We start from the raw sequence: 16,049 nt of genomic DNA, 5'->3' as shown, positions 1-16,049 counted from the left end.
ATTTCCTAGACCATTAATTTTTCTTGTAGAGTGATTGTCACATGAATGCAGGAGCCACCATCACCTGGAGGACCAGATTAGGCAAATTCTCAACCCAGAGTCTGCATTATACTGAACTCTAAATTCTAATAATGCAGATACAGAGAGGAGGGCAGGGACAGTTTAAGCTGTGTTCAAAGTTTCAACCTAATGGAGGGATGAGAAGATCATAATCAGAGGGCGTCCTGTTGAGTGAAGAACCTTGCTCTGGGTTGTCCCGGGGTGGAGGCCTGGCAGGTGGTAATGGCACTGGATCAGAGGCTGAATCAAAAACATCTCCTAGAGGATAACACAAAACCTTAATGTATTTTCAGTATGAAAACAGAAGGGAACTCTGCCTTTAAATTCCAGCCAGTAAGATGTATATTGCAAAGGAAAATATATTCCATACATACCCTTCAAATAGATGCCTAACTCTGGGGTGTTTGATTTCTTCATCTCTGAAGGCGTACCATGAGTTCCATTCAACAAACAGTGACCATTATCACAAGACCTAATGTGGAGACCAGAGGGCAAGAATCATTTAAGAGTCATGGCGGGTGTGAGGTGAGGGTCACAGAGGGCACTGTCATACCTACAAAGGTAATAAGACTGCAAACCCAATTGTCTTTTATGAAAGAAAGTACTAGTAACACTATGCACCTACCCTGACACATGCTTTAAAACCAAGTGTAAATGTGTCTCTCTCCAAATGAAACTAGAGCCATTAAAACTACAAAAGGCTAGTGAAAATGTAAACCCATCTGTGCAGTAAATATATATATATATGTAAGATTTCAGTTGCATCTGACCAACGTTCTGGTAACAGAGAACTATGTCATGCAAAGCTATGGAAGTTCTAATGGCCTCAATATTTGCTGATGACATTGAATGTGTTTGTTTATGCAACTTAAGCATTCTGTGAAATAAAATTTGACTAGGGTCCTAAAAGAGAGGGACGACTGTGAAGCAGTCAACAATTCCCTTGAAGCTTGACACGGAACACTCAAAGACCTGCAGCATCTGACCCCACATCACTTCTGTCCGGAGCAAACACTGCCTCTCTGACACCTTAGGGAAGTGATGGCAGCCAAGTCCCATTAAGGGTTTTAATCCAGGTAAATATCAAGTCACCAAACAGGTATAATTTTGGTATTGGCAACAAAATACTGGATGAAACTGGGGCATGGACGGATGTAGGGGGGCTGGGAGACATAGCATACTTGTCCTTAGCATCTAGCTTAGTAACAGCTGGCTAACAAAGAGCCACAGAAAGGGAAGTTTTATACTTTTCTTTTGAATTATTCTGATATCTTAGAGCAAAGTAAAAGTATATACATAATGGAGGAGACAGTGGATATTTCAATAGATACTGCAAGAGTGATTCATCTGAAATTCATTTCTATTCTCTCTGGTAGCCACTTCTTTTTAACGGGCAAGATATGGTTCATTTAAGAATAGTTACGTATTGAATCTTCATAATGATGATGGATTTTGCTGAAACTGAATTGAATTATTCATTTACTGTTTCACTTCCCACATATTGACAATTTATTTTTCTTGATGTTCCAAAGTGGGGGGGTGGCATACAGAAAAAGGAAGTGCTATGGAAAGGAAATCTTCTGTAGATGACATGAGTTCTCCTGTCATCCATTGATTTTTGAGAACAAATTAGATAAATAATTCAATACAATTAAGCTTAAGGATTAGCAACATTTATTACTTCTCTATAATTGGCAGGAGATAGTTATGATGGTCATAATTCAAATTTACTTTCAGTATCCAAGAGGCCAGTCACTGAAATCTCATCCACTATGACTTGATAATTAAAGTTTGATGAATTAAAATGGTATCCGTCAGTCTCCCATCCATGAAAAGAATGAGAATCCCAAAGAGATTCCTGTCCAATTTCAGTTTTAAATAATTACTACACAGTAGTAGGAGCTAAAGAACTGGAATTTGTTAGTAATTTACACTTGATAAAAAGGCGAGACTTTCCCCTACTAGCTCAGTGGGTGCCAAGAGCTCCCAAACACTCTCCTAGCTATTTTCTTCTCAGTAACAGTCAATGGCTTGGTTAATAAGAAATAGGTACTCTTGCCATAACAAGTGAGAATGCAGATGTCAGCACATCCCTAAGTCTGGGGAGTAACTCTGTACACCAGCATCCCTTATGGGACACAGATCTGGTTAAAAAAAAAAAAAAAGATCTTAGCCAGGAGGTGGTGGCACATGCCGTTAGGCCCAGAATTCAGAAGGCAGAAGGAGGAGATCTGAGTTTAAGGCCAGCCTGGTTTACAGTTTGAGTTCAAGGGCTCTGCCAAGGCTACACAGAAAAACCCTGTCAAAAAACATGAAAAAAAATCTATTTCTTTCCCAGTACTTCCTTTTAAACCTTGTGACACACTCGAGAAGTGTTTCACCTCCAAAGAAGGAAACACAACTCATAAAATGCCATCAGCTGACTGACCTGGCCTCTGAATGAGACAGGACACTAAGGAAAGTTGGGAGAGATGGCAGATGGGTTTACTCTCTCCCATCACTCAGTCAGCAGGAGGCTCCAGGTGACAGGGCCACCACCAGCAGGGACTGAGCACAGCTGAGCCAAGCATAACTCCAGGAATATTATGCAAGGGGAACCCAAGCTCAGAAAACAAATTTTCAACTTAAGAGTAGATTGTTACATACTTGACATTTCAGTAAAATGAAAATTATTATGTAAATGCTATTACAGTTTAGTTGTTAGATATAGTTATATGTATGAGAAGCCATGATTTAGGTTAAAGACAAACTGACACGTCAACATATGTAAACCATTATTGATAACTCTTATAAAAGTAAATGTGGCTGACACTTCAGAAACCAAGAATGTCCGATTCCAGTCAGGATAGCAAAGAACAAAATGAAAAAGAAAACCCATGTTCTTTATATTCTTATCCCACCTAAGAGAAGGCAAAATAGTACTTTGTCAAAAAAGAAAGTTGAGAGAAGGGACGTTAGCTCCCCCCACACACTGTCTTATGATTTCAGGAGAAGCACATTACACATCAGGAAGGGAAATGGATATAAATTATACTAGTCTGCACATTATGAAGAAAAATTCTAAGGAAGGTTGACCTAGCACCTTAATATTAGTTTCTACGCACTAATTTTTCTTCTTGATATAAATGCTTGGAGCTGATGAAACTCATTAAAGTATCTTAGGGAAAATGCATGCATTAATCATCATTACATGTAAGGTATAGCTACATTCTATTAGATTGTAATTGACTTTTGCCAGGGTGGTGTGTGTAGGGGGATAACAAAATGAAGAAAATAAATAGGGATGATAGGGTAGCAAGAGGAAGTTACAGACTTCTAGCCAAGCGCGTTAAGGTTGACCTGCATAGAAATAACCCCATTCTAGACAGTCTGATGATGCTTATGCAGATGCAGGATGGTACAAGGATGCGCATCTTCTTACCGGACAGGAGGTTTGACATTATGACAATGAGATGGTTGTGAATTCAGGGAAACAGGGTGGGATGAAGGAATCTTGTATTCATCATCATCTTCCTCTACTGTGTCTCTTGTTTTCTCTGAGAGACAGTTTGCTAATGGACCAGTACACCTACCAGAGGAAAAAAAATCCAATCTGTTTTAACCATCATAAATATTCACAGCAGGATGGTTTGATATGACATACATAAATAAAGAAGCTACTTTGTCACTTGCATTTTTCAACCATAAACTACTATTCTTACATCCAATGTAAATGAAAAAGCCTTGAAACATTGTTAAGATAATACATTCATACCTATGGTTTTTAAAAAGTACACTCAGGGGAAAAATGTAAGCTATGAAATAAAGAAAGGGCCTTATAAACATGAAGTTCTTTGAAGGCTCAAACATAAGTTTCTGGCTGTTACCAAGAGTTTAAAAAGCTACAAATGAAAGAAACAACTTTCTTGTGAACTGATGATCCTACTGCTAGACTTCATCCCAAGGCAATAACTACGAAATAAACGACCAGAATTAGAAGCAGATAATCACTGAATTCATTAAGCCTCTGAATGTGAAATGCATTATTTTTATAATTTGCAGTATGTAACTGGCAAAAGGAGTTACAATGAATGATACCATGATAAATTTGAGCTTTTTATTTCATCATTTGGGTAAATACATAAAAGTGACAAATGCTAATCTAACTCTAAATTTCCCAGGAAAGATTTCAGAGGAAAAGTGTACAAAGCCAAGTTTGTAAGATACTAGGAAAACATGGATCCAAATTCATTTTAATCCTGAACTTCACAGGAAATGTTTCTTTAAAAGAAAAAAAGTGCAATGTTTCATTAGAAAAAGTGCAGTGCTTCAGCACCTTCTGTAGAGGGAGCAAGAGCCTTTTGGTACACGAGGCCATCAAGCCCATGCATTTTTCATTTTCATTTCTTCTTTGCCACAAAATACATTTTTCATTTTGATCTCTTTTTACCACAAGCTGAGTGTCCCTATCTGAACTCCTTGGAACTGAAACAGTTTTTCAGATTTTTTTTTTCTTCACATTTTGGAACATTTGCATACCTTACCAGTTGTGTATCCCTAATGTAGCTTTTTATTCTAGGATTATTTCACTCAGGTCAGTTAGAATGAACAGTTGAAACAATGGAAAATTATTTCAGAGGTGTTTTTTGTGTGTGAATATACGTATGTGCCCGTGTGCCTATGTGGAAAGATATTTTGGAAAGTCCAAGGTTTTTCTTTGTTTGATTGTTTGTTTTGATTTTTCGAGACAGGGTTTCTCTGTGGCTTTGGAGCCTATCCTGAAACTAGCTCATGTAAACCAGGCTGGCCTCAAACTCACAGAGATCCACCTGCCTCTGCATCCCCAGTGCTGGGACTAAAGGCGTGCACCTCTACTGCCCAGGAAAGCCCAAGGTTTTTAAGTTTTAACTGTATATATAAATTTCTAGAGAGTTCAGGGATAAAAGAGAAGTTTCCTTTAGGAGTTCTCAAAAGTCTATATTTCAGTTTTTCATTGAAGAAGTTCTCAGTACTGGTTTCTAAAGCTGTAATTGTTAGAGGTGCTTTAGGATCTAATGACAATTAATAGTGACCTAAGACCAGAACACAGGCTACGGCATTCATTAATAAAGTGAAGTGTTACAACCAAAATGGCTGAACCTTGGAAGACACACAGAGACTGTGCACAGAGAAGGTTCAATAACTGCACCAATAACAGGAACGGTCAAATCTACCACAGGTTACCTCCAAAGAAGCGCTTCAATATGAAGAATGAAAAATAATCTTTATTTTGTATTGCATTTATTATTTATTTATGAGTATGTGTGTGGTCCTGCCAAGGTATGTGTGGAGGTCAAAGGACCACTTGTGGGAATCAGTCCTTCTTCTCTCCTTTCACCATGTTGTTCCCAGGGAATTGAATTCACATCGTCAGGCCTTGTAGCAAACACCTCTATCCACTGACTATTTTTCCAGTGCAAAGAATGGATAATTTTGAAAAAAAATCTCATCTGCTGTGGATAATTCTAGACTTTACTTTCATTGACAGATGATCTTGTCTGGCTAAACACAAGGCCATCATTCTTTGGTTAGTCAGAAAACGACTGATGTAAATATGAAAGGCAATAATTCTATCAAAAAATAAGGGTTTAGTGTCAGAAATTACTAGTTTAAGATTTTATCAGGTTAAATGGATTTTATTGTGTTGTAATCAGCAGTGAAGAAAGCTGTGTGCTCTTTATATCGAAATAGGAAAAATACATACTGGTATTTCCCATTTATTATTATTTTAATAAAGTCCTTTAAGAAAGTTTCCTACCTTTCTTAGGTTTTAATGCTTTAAAAATTCATTAAAACTTTATTAAATAAAAAGAGACATCACAGTGAAATTAAGCAGACCCAAAGTCTATATATTTTAAAGGGCTTGAGTACAGTTAGAGTAGCCAGGCAGAAGCTGTGAAATGTCACATGAATATTACACCCTACCACCAAATATATTTATGCACTAATCTACCCCACAGAATGGAAGATGCATGACAGAGCTAAAATCAGAAAGGGAACTCCTATTATATCCTTCTTTAATGAGTCACAACAAACAGCCCATGAGTATTTATACACACTCAAGTGTCCATTACCTCCCCCAAATCCTTTCTCTTCATTGCTTATACTTCTTCCCACATCTTACAATGTACCCACAAGTTACACACACAGAGGCACGTGCACACACATACACACGTGTGTGCACACACACTCACAGGCACATTTGCATGTTAGAATATACTGTGAAAAAGAACATGTGATTTTTAGTTTTTCTGAGATAATGTGAACTTGCTCAATATTTCACATTCTACCTTGATTAATTTTCCTGCAAATTATAATATTCTACCAAAATTCCCACAAACCAATTTCTAACATCCGTTCAGCACATTTCATTCAGTATTACATTTTTTGAATAAGAAGAATGAAAGCCACCTCTGTTATGAAATGAAACAGAAGACAAAGAAAGGTTCAAGTAAGAAAGAAGTTGCATGGGAAACACCCAAGACAAACCCACACCCACACAATTTGCTACAGCAAGTTTTCCCCTCGAAAAACGCCTCCACACCTTTATGTGTTAGTCAACAAGCGGTGAGGTGGCATAAATGAACTTAAGATCCCAGTTCGTGTATATGTTAGCTAGATGGTAGACTTAAGACATGAGTATTTCAGTCACGATATACCTCAAGTGGCATTTCTAGGACCCCAGAGGAAAAGAGCAGACAAGCTATTTGGCTGCCTCCAAGTTAGAGATGCCAAGTCATTACTCAGCCACTTAGACCCAGGACTTCCACACTGTTAGGCTACTCCACATTCCTGCTGAGTCTTGCACTCTGCTGTAATTCCTGAGTCACTGCACATGCGGATATATTTTTCCAGGTTCCAAAACTATCATCTCCTTAACTTGAAAGTTATCTGAGCTGTCCTAAACGCACGCACACTGGCTTCCTATCTTGAATGCAAAAGCCTATGCTTGATGGTAAGAAAGAGGTCGACTTTCACGTCATCAGCGAGACCCTTTTCTGTGGTATCTGGGGAGTAGTTAAACCTTTCAAAGCTAAAGGCTCACAAGTGTATTCCACCCGAGAACCGCACATTCCCAGAGTAAGGTATGTAAGCACAGAGCTGACTACCTGCTCGCCATTACCAGTCACCCCTATAACACACCTCAAATATCACTCTCAAGTGCTTTTCAGTCCTAATGGGAACAACTCTTGGCCCATCAACTTTCTTTGAAAACAAGAGCAGACCCCTTCACATTTCTGGTGACTATAAAAATCTCTGTGAAACTGGCAGCAAATTCAGTAACTTCCTTTGACCTTTTCTACTATGTACACTTAGCATATGTCCTTTCATAGACGTGTTTACTATACTGCTATTTTACTGTTTGTGTCTGAACTACAACATATTTAATGGATGACCTTAACTTCATCAAGGATTCCCTGACTTTGCACCTAATTGAGCACTTACAAGCTTTTAGATAAACATAATGAGGGGGTATTAAAGAAGAAAATGACCAAGCTGGTAAAAAGAGAGAGAGCAACAATTTTCAGAACCTTCCTTAGACAGAAAGGCATTTTAAATAATATGCTCTTTTACCTGCTTTCTATATAGAAGAATCTGTTCACTCACCAACGGTAGTCAGTGGAGGGAACAAATGCTTTTATTAAAGTGAAACTTTAAGCTGCCGTGTTTTATTTCCTGTTTCTTGTGCTACACTGTCCTTACCCACCCAAGAAACATCTGTCACTCAGAAAAACCAAAGTCTAAGAATCAGCGAAACAAAATAGTGATATTTGACATGATCATTTTATGACTGCAGCACATAAATTAATTGCCAAAAATACTGGCCTAAGTTTTACAATGCTTTTGAGGGTTCTTTCATGCTCTCAGGCAGAGTGGAGCGTGCTGCAGCCCCGAGCTTTAGAATGAGCTCTGATGGAGAGCATTTCACAGATTTGCTCTGAACCTGGAGACAGAGCTGCAGCTGCCTCCCACCTGTGCCCCAGGATCACACTTTTCACACACACAGCTTGGGCTCTCCCCCTCCCTTCTCCCGAGGGGCAGCTTATCAGAGAGACCTTTCCTCGGGAGTTCATCTCGAGGGAAAGTCTGTGTCATTAGTTATCCTGTTCTACCTTTGATTTGCCTCCCGGCCCTCACCTCTAACTGACAACATCCAACACAGCTGTTACTTTCTACTCTTCTTCATTACAGCACTCATTCCGAATGGGAGGGAGGATTAATCTTGGTCTCCCCAGTCTCCAGTGAGCACAACAGAATGGAAATAAGAGAGCTGGACCAAAACTGGTTTCCATTCTCAATGAACCTCCTAAATTAGTACCTTATTTGCTTAAAAGACATGTGGCAACAATAAACACCACCACCTCCTACAGCACAGAGCCCTTTAAGAAAAGTATGAACCGAGAAGCATTGGTTCTAAGGTATTTGAAAGCTTGTGATTAATATGTCAAAAGTACAATGGTTCATTTGTAAATAGCAAAGCATACAGAAACCATTCTCTGAGAGCAGTGACATCTTTCAGCATTCTACAATACTGTTCTACTTGTAAGTATCTGCTCCATTATGATTTAGAATATGGTCTCTGTTCATTTGACAATATAGTACAATAAATTTGACAGTATAGGACAATAAATGTTGGACCGTTTAGTCTTCTATTTGATTGAACTGGAAAATGAAATTAATCAAATATAATTTAGTAAGCATATAAAATATATATCTATATGTGAAACATATTATATATTAATGTAAATATAAGGTAAAATAATCCAAGTGGTATTTTTTTGTCCTCTCAATGTAAGTTATTATAATAAATACCTATAGTTCAAATTTTACTTAAAGCTTTGTATTTATAGTTAAGTGTCAATAATGTTAAGTAAAAACCATTTAGAAAAAAACATTTCAGGAAATTAAGTATCTCAACAAATAATGGCTATTTCTGTCACTTTTACTATACACTATCATATTTTCAGAAACAATAGTCTTGTGATCACCAGGATGAAGTTTAGCCAGTAAGGAAACCTTGCAGAACACCTTTTGCCTTTAAGTAAAACAAACACCAGTATCAAATGTTTAATAATCTTGGAAACCACTTTAATTAGACTACTGAAACTAAATGCTAACTAATAGTTTTGGTATTCTTAATTTAACCCTGAGATTTTCACCATTTGTGAGAGTCATAAGTTTCTTTTAGGCAGTAATTTATAATTTTACTTTGGCCTGAAGTTTGAACACTGACCAAGAATCTAAGATGGCAATGGGGACCTAAATATCTAGGATCCCTATGTCAGTGAGCACAGGCATTTTCCTAAGACCTTTTCTCTATCATCCTCCTATGATATACGCTTGCTGGAATAAGACCATACTCTCCAAGGTGTCAAAGTCGAGCAGTATTAATAATAAATGATGTAAATATTACTCAACATACAGTTTTATTATCAACATTACAATATAATAATATAATATAAACAATATAATGATTATAATTAAAGTATTACAACCATTATAATAGTAACATTAGTAAGAACAATAATGCAACTCATACTGATTTATGCAATAGAATATGGTCAGTCAATGATACTTGACATTATTCAGGTCACCAAAATTTCCAATATAATTAACACCACATAGTGAATAACTCACAGCAATTGCTGCATATGGAGGTGAAGTTCAAAGGATTTTAGATAACATTCAAGTTAAACTCATCTTCTCATTTATCAGCCAGATAGAAGTTAGAAGCACAAGGAGGGCACCTTCTCCGAAATAGAGAACTAATGACTGCTGGAGTGAAGTGTGGAGCCCACTGTGATCTTACTCTACTGCTGACTTCAGAATTTCATGATTTCACAGGAAAAATAGTGTATATATATTCTGAGGAAAAATGGATGTGACGACATCAAGTGACAAAGGAAAGCATGATGCCATCTCCATAAATAATCTAAATTGGCTAAAATAGGTTATCAATGAAAAAGTATTAAGAAAAGTTTAGAAAATGGAGAGAAAATATCCTGATCTTAAGAGCTCTTACAAAGTTAATTATTAGAAGTGTATCAGTTAATGTACTCTGCTATAATTTTGCTGCTCATGTTAATTCATAAAAGGACCAAATGTAAACAAAACCCCTCCTCGAATCATACTCATCTGTAATTAAATAAGCACAGGGGTGTGTGTGGGGGGGTGTTAATCAGTAACTAGGATTATCTCATTTAATTTGTTCGCTAACACCCTGAATTTAGAGCTAGCTCAGATGTCTTTCTGTATGGACATATATAAGAGCCTACATGGAACCAGACTATCAAAGTTGTTCTCACTGCCAAGACTCTATGACATGGAGTGTTTTTAACTGCTCTGGCTGCTGTGTCTCCTACAGACCTGGCAGCTCCTTCAGGGAAGGTTCCAAAAGCTAAGCTTCTCTGCTCTTTCCTGAATGATATTAAATCCCACTCTGTTCTCCACCCTAGGCAGTGTGGTATCCAATTGTGCCTATCTTCAGTGACTTGTATTCTGCCCCATCTACAAAACATGTCTCTCTGGAAAAGTTTGTAACAATTTTCCTTAAACTCCTAAAACTAATCAATGAGCATTACACCGTCTGTTGCAGTGTTCTCTTTTGACATCACATGTGATAAAATATTACTTTCTAAAGTATATAGATTTCTGGAAGCTGAGGTTTAACTTCTTTTTTGTAAATCTAGTGGGAGTTCAAAGACCTCCAGAGGAAGAAATTAAGAAGTTCTGAGGCTTTTCATCATAAAAGAAGACCTTAGCTGGCTGTCAATATAGTTGTGAGATACTCACGTGTAAGATACACAAATTGATTCATAGCCCAAAACAAACCAAATAAATGAATAGACACAGAAAAGGAAAAACCTGAAGCTATTAGCTGATAAAAATCAAACAATCAAAAAAATTTCCTTCTTAATTTTCCATCAGAGTATCAGAAGGTATAAATCTTTATCTTTTTAAAATTAGAAAAACAGTATATCGGAGAATATAATTACTTACATCGAGACCAATAATCTGTAACAAGAATGCAAATTAGGCTTTTCTATTATTTTCTGATACAGAGCCTCTCAGCTTAGGTTGCCCTGGAACTCATTATATAGCTCACGATATCCTTAAAGTTATGGAAGTTCTCCTGCCTCAACCTCCCAATTGCTGGGATTACAGGTATACACTATCAGACCTGGCACTGCCAATCACAATTAATCACTGAACAGAAATCAAATGAATTTTTATAAATAACAGAGGTTGAGACATGGATCTTGAGGGAAGAGTGGCATATGGCACAGGGGAGGAGTGCTGTATGATAAACAAGCCAGACAGATGTGCACACAACTATAGGGCAAGTATTAGGAACACATTAGAAACTCTTTAGCAGCTTAAAATTGTGAAGGTTCTTACTACTAGCAGAAGACAAAGCTACAAAAGAGAAAGCAAAGCTGGTTTGGGAGTGGAAAGAGGGCTGGGGAAGACAGGAGGGAAAGTAAATCAGCTTCAATGAGGAGACTGTAAGATGAAGGGGAATGGAAACTTGGCTAGACAGCACCTCATGGCCCAGTATGCCATGTGCCCAATTCCCAGCTTTACATCTACTGATACCAACTTAGAGTAGATATAATGGCATTCTGAAGGGGCTTTCAGAAGTCTAGCTGGGAGTCTGGGTTGGCAATGGGAAGCTTAGCTGAACAGGAAGAACTTCATGAGGACAATCAATAGACCTTGGGTGCTGAAGATATCTGAGAAGCAGGGAGTTTGGTGGAACTTTAATGATGTATAACTGGAGAGTGGGAAAAGTCAATGAGAAGGCAAGAGGAGGGAGTTTGCTGTGCAGCTCTGCCCTGTCCGTGGATGGAGGGCACTAAGCTTTCTTGTAGTAAGGTTACAGCAGTAAGGCTAGTAAGCCTTCTCAAGAGCTTACTTAGTCTTTAGGCGCTATTATCAGAACTAGAAGGTCTCAACACCTGATACTTGAATTTATATAAGCATGACTCAATTGCTTTTTTGTTTACTGATTCTTTCCCCCTCACCCTGCAGCTTCTGTACTAATACCCCTAAGAGCACCCTTTTCCATCTCATTATGCACGGCCACACAATCTCCAAACTCAAGGAAACTCACTTTATGCTAGGGAGAAGGGCAGTGACTGGAGGAGGAGGGGAAAGCCGAGGAGGAACATCATATTCTTCACTGGCAAGGTGTCCATTGGAAAAGACCTGGAAGCAAATCAAATGGGTCAGTTTCTGGACTTGCACACTTGGTAAAGCCTAAAACCACAGCGGCTCTTAGAATTTCACAGAGCTCATATGAGTTAATTTATTTAGACTAGTACAATATCAAACAATTTACCCAGGAGTCAGCAGGACCAGGAATGACTTACCACAACTCACAGATGACATCAAAATATGTTACAATATGATTCATGAGCATAACTAAGAGGCAATGCTATAATTTATATACATCAGATCAAGACAGCTAAATACATAAACATATAGTGCCATTTTCTAAAAATGATCAAATTTTATTGCAAGAATGGGGGTTGGCTAGAGAAAGAAGCAATGTGGGCACAATTCCCATTTTACTTGCCTCCAAAAGGTGTTCCAAATGACATCCCTTTAGGGCTACAAGGACCATTTTCAATTTCCTGATACCACACTGAGTGAGTAGACTCAGACAAATCTGGGTTATATCCAGACCAAGCTTCAGAGCTATTTTAGATAAGGAGATGATTGTTCTGGCTCTCCATATGTGTGGAAATTCCAAATGCACTTTTGGTTAATAAAAACCACAAACAATTGTCCCCTTGTTCATAAGATGCTATGCAGAGCCAGCATTTCTTCACTGGTGATCAGGTCCTTCCGGTTTACAAGTGCAGTCATAATGCTGGAGGAGGAGCCTGAACAGCTATGCCTCTCTTACAGTGTGGGACCGGAGTAACTTAACCGACGGCGTAGATGGAAGGCTAAATTTACAAAGGCATCCTCACAAGACTGCAAGCCTTTTCAGGTTTGTAAGTAATCCTAGATATTTTGATCATACGCTTTTTCCACAAACTCTTTTTAATTCCTCTTGGGAGGGGAGACTGATAGTGGGCCAAGAAGGATGAGGTGTAACTTCATTCGTCTTGGCTGATTGAGCCCTATATACTGTCTCTCTCCATCATATATATTAAACAGTGGTGAGGACTGAAAGTGCAAACCTGCCAAGGCCACAGGTACCTTACCCATCACCAGACTGAAAGATCACCTCTGAGATACACGGATGTTCTCATCTATTGTAAAAAATCCAATTTTGTAGCATTAAAGTTTCACTCTAAAAACTAGAGCTTGTGTTAGATCAAATTTTCTTTCCCCAGTCACCCCTCATTAGATTCAACACACTGCAGTTACATCCTGATAAGACATATCTTTAAATGAAATCATTTTATCTTGAGTTTTTGATTGAGGACCATGTAACAGAACATGGTAAAATTTTTTGAACTTTGCTAGAGAGGAAAAATTTCCCAAGAGATATGAATCATTACAAAATCCTTTAAACATAAAAATACCCTTTATCTGATGAATACATGCATTCAATTACAAATGGCAATTATAATGCTGAATATTTGAAAGTATCCTTCACCAAAATTCTTTGCATTGCTTGAACAGACATGGTGCTAAGATTTCTGCAGTAAAATCTAATGATTTTTGTCAAAATTACATTTAAAATGTGTAAAATGAAAGATTTTTTTAAATGTGGACTAAGCTGGATTTTTTTGGATAATATTATCTACCATGTTGATACTTGATAAAAGTTTGGTAACAAAAGGAAGATGTGGAATAGTTCCTGATATTGACTTTAGTTTGACAATAAGCCAACTATAACTTTATAATCAAAACATTGTGAACACATTTCAACAGAAATGCCAATACCCAAACATCTAGTGATACTGCTATAAAAGCATGCTTCAAATTTCACAAAGGAGAGCTATACCCGTGAGCTCCGGGTTCAATGAAAGGCCCTAAAAATCATTTGATAGATGTGCTGGAGACAGCTCTGTGGTTAAGAGCACTTTCTGCTTTTCTAGAGAACACAGGTTTGATACTCTGCATCCATATGATGGCTCACAATTGTCTGTAACTCCAGTTCTGGGGTATCCAATGTCCTCTTCTGATCTCTGTAGGCCATAGGCAAGTACACAGTGCACAGGCCATACATTCAGGCAAAATACCCATACACGTGAAATATGAATAAATAAATAAATAAGTTTTTAAATGTCAAAGATACTAGAAATAAGCCTTAACCGTCTACATACATGTGTACATACATATAAATGCATATACAGAAGAATAATCATATATATATATACACAACAGACACACTAAACTAAAGAAATAAGATTTCACACACACAATAGACTTACACATTTGAAAAATACAAAGTGTATTACAAAAAACACTGATTTCCTGGTAGGGCGATTCCTTGAGGGGATTAAGTAACTTCTTCCTAACTTTGTGAAATAAATTGATGTGTCAAAGTGTGAATAGGATTTTATCTAATGACTTTAGAAATTATTATTTATAGACAGTAACAAAGATTTCTCCTGTCTCTGAAAAATTAGTCTTCCATGAACAACTTATTTGCAATGTAGCTCTATTCTGTGGAGAATGAATGTCACATTGTATCTGTTTGTCTCAGAATGCAGTCTTTTATTTCTAACTCATTTTATAGTAAATTCCTTTCCATACTCCATACTGTGCAAGAGGGCTTCCAATGAATGATGAATGACAACAGGGCAGGAGACCTCAATGGTGGAGGCACTGACCAGGGAATATTTTGCTATAGTTGGAAGAAACATCTTTACTGAAATACTCTCAGCAAATACACACCATTTGCTTAGAAGCTGATCTTTCTGTAATCAGTTCTAAACTATGTCCTGAGACTTAAGCATATTTTAATACCATACATGGAATTCTTTAGAGCTCTTCCTAATTAGGAGACTGAAATTATGCAAACATGCAAATATCCAAGTGCTTACACGTGTTGGTACTCACTTCTGTGAATCTAATGTGATTGTTCCCAAAAGGAAATGGTTGGAGGATGAAATCTAATGTTTGACTCTGAATTCTGTGTTCAACCTTACCCATTTCATCAGACCAGAAACTGGATGCCACTACCTGAGGGAGTGATATATACCGTGATCATCTAGCTGAAAATAAATAGCATATGCTCCTTAGAAACCTGAAGGAACTGTTTGTGAATGGTAGAACAGGCTGTGGGATGTTTAGACAGATTATATCGCTAAAGAACTCCGCAGTGATTTTCCACTGTAAGGGTCTGGCTGGTCTCTGGCTCAGTCTCCTAAATGATTCTAGCCTGATCATAAGAATTCCACCAGAAATGTTAAGGACTTAAGTTTCTAAAATCCGCATCACTGATCCATTAGTTTGGAGCTATCACTACTCTGAAAGCTTGTTTCTGCATAAAGAACCGAAAAAAACTTCCTACCAAAACTGGTTTCAACTGGTATCATCCAGTTTGACTGCACAGGCCTCTACTTTTTATAAACACTACATTCTATTCAAAATTGCTGTCATATCATCATACATATTTCCTATCTTCATGATATTCTGACTTATTATTCCTATAGAAAAAGTGTGTGTGGGGGGGGGCTACACCCTTCTGTCATTTCTGTCACCCTGCAAGGGACCCTCTCACAGGAAACTTGATTCCTTTTCTGCCTTCCTCTTCAGGATGTCATGTTCTTTTTCAGAAAAGCACATGTCTTCTTGATGCTTCTCATGCACTTTTCGTACTAAGTTCATCACCGACCTGCCTGTGCTGCACTCACACTGGGCTGCACTCAAATACCCTGCATCCCACAGTGCCAAGGACATCCAACTATTTACAGAATGAGTGACAAGGATGGAATAAGCACATTCCTGAAGGTTCAGGCTTGTGAAAGGCATCCAATCTGGGCTGTGTACTCTACTATAAA

The 16,049-nt window shown here is 37.8% G+C and overlaps 1 protein-coding gene across 3 annotated transcripts in view; it reads right to left on the bottom strand.

The window, feature by feature from the left end:
- Positions 1-16,049, bottom strand: part of Cblb (Cbl proto-oncogene B) — a 183,224-nt gene that overhangs the window by 24,358 nt on the left and 142,817 nt on the right. For 2 of the 3 annotated variants that reach the window (XM_048454293.3, XM_085685539.2), the window contains exons 13-16: positions 12,194-12,288; positions 3,482-3,628; positions 435-532; positions 187-318 (exon numbers count right to left, since the gene is read on the bottom strand). In XM_048454293.3, the coding sequence (XP_048310250.3) occupies positions 187-318; positions 435-532; positions 3,482-3,628; positions 12,194-12,288 (472 nt within the window). The remainder of the gene's footprint in view (positions 1-186; positions 319-434; positions 533-3,481; positions 3,629-12,193; positions 12,289-16,049) is intronic. The other variant, XM_048454296.3, reaches the window with a different exon arrangement.

Source organism: Myodes glareolus, chromosome 2 (assembly GCF_982192425.1).
Source record: "Myodes glareolus chromosome 2, mMyoGla1.1, whole genome shotgun sequence".
Classification (NCBI taxonomy): domain Eukaryota; kingdom Metazoa; phylum Chordata; class Mammalia; order Rodentia; family Cricetidae; genus Myodes; species Myodes glareolus.
Note: the sequence above shows the minus strand (reverse complement) of the source record. Positions and strands in the feature narration are given on the sequence as shown.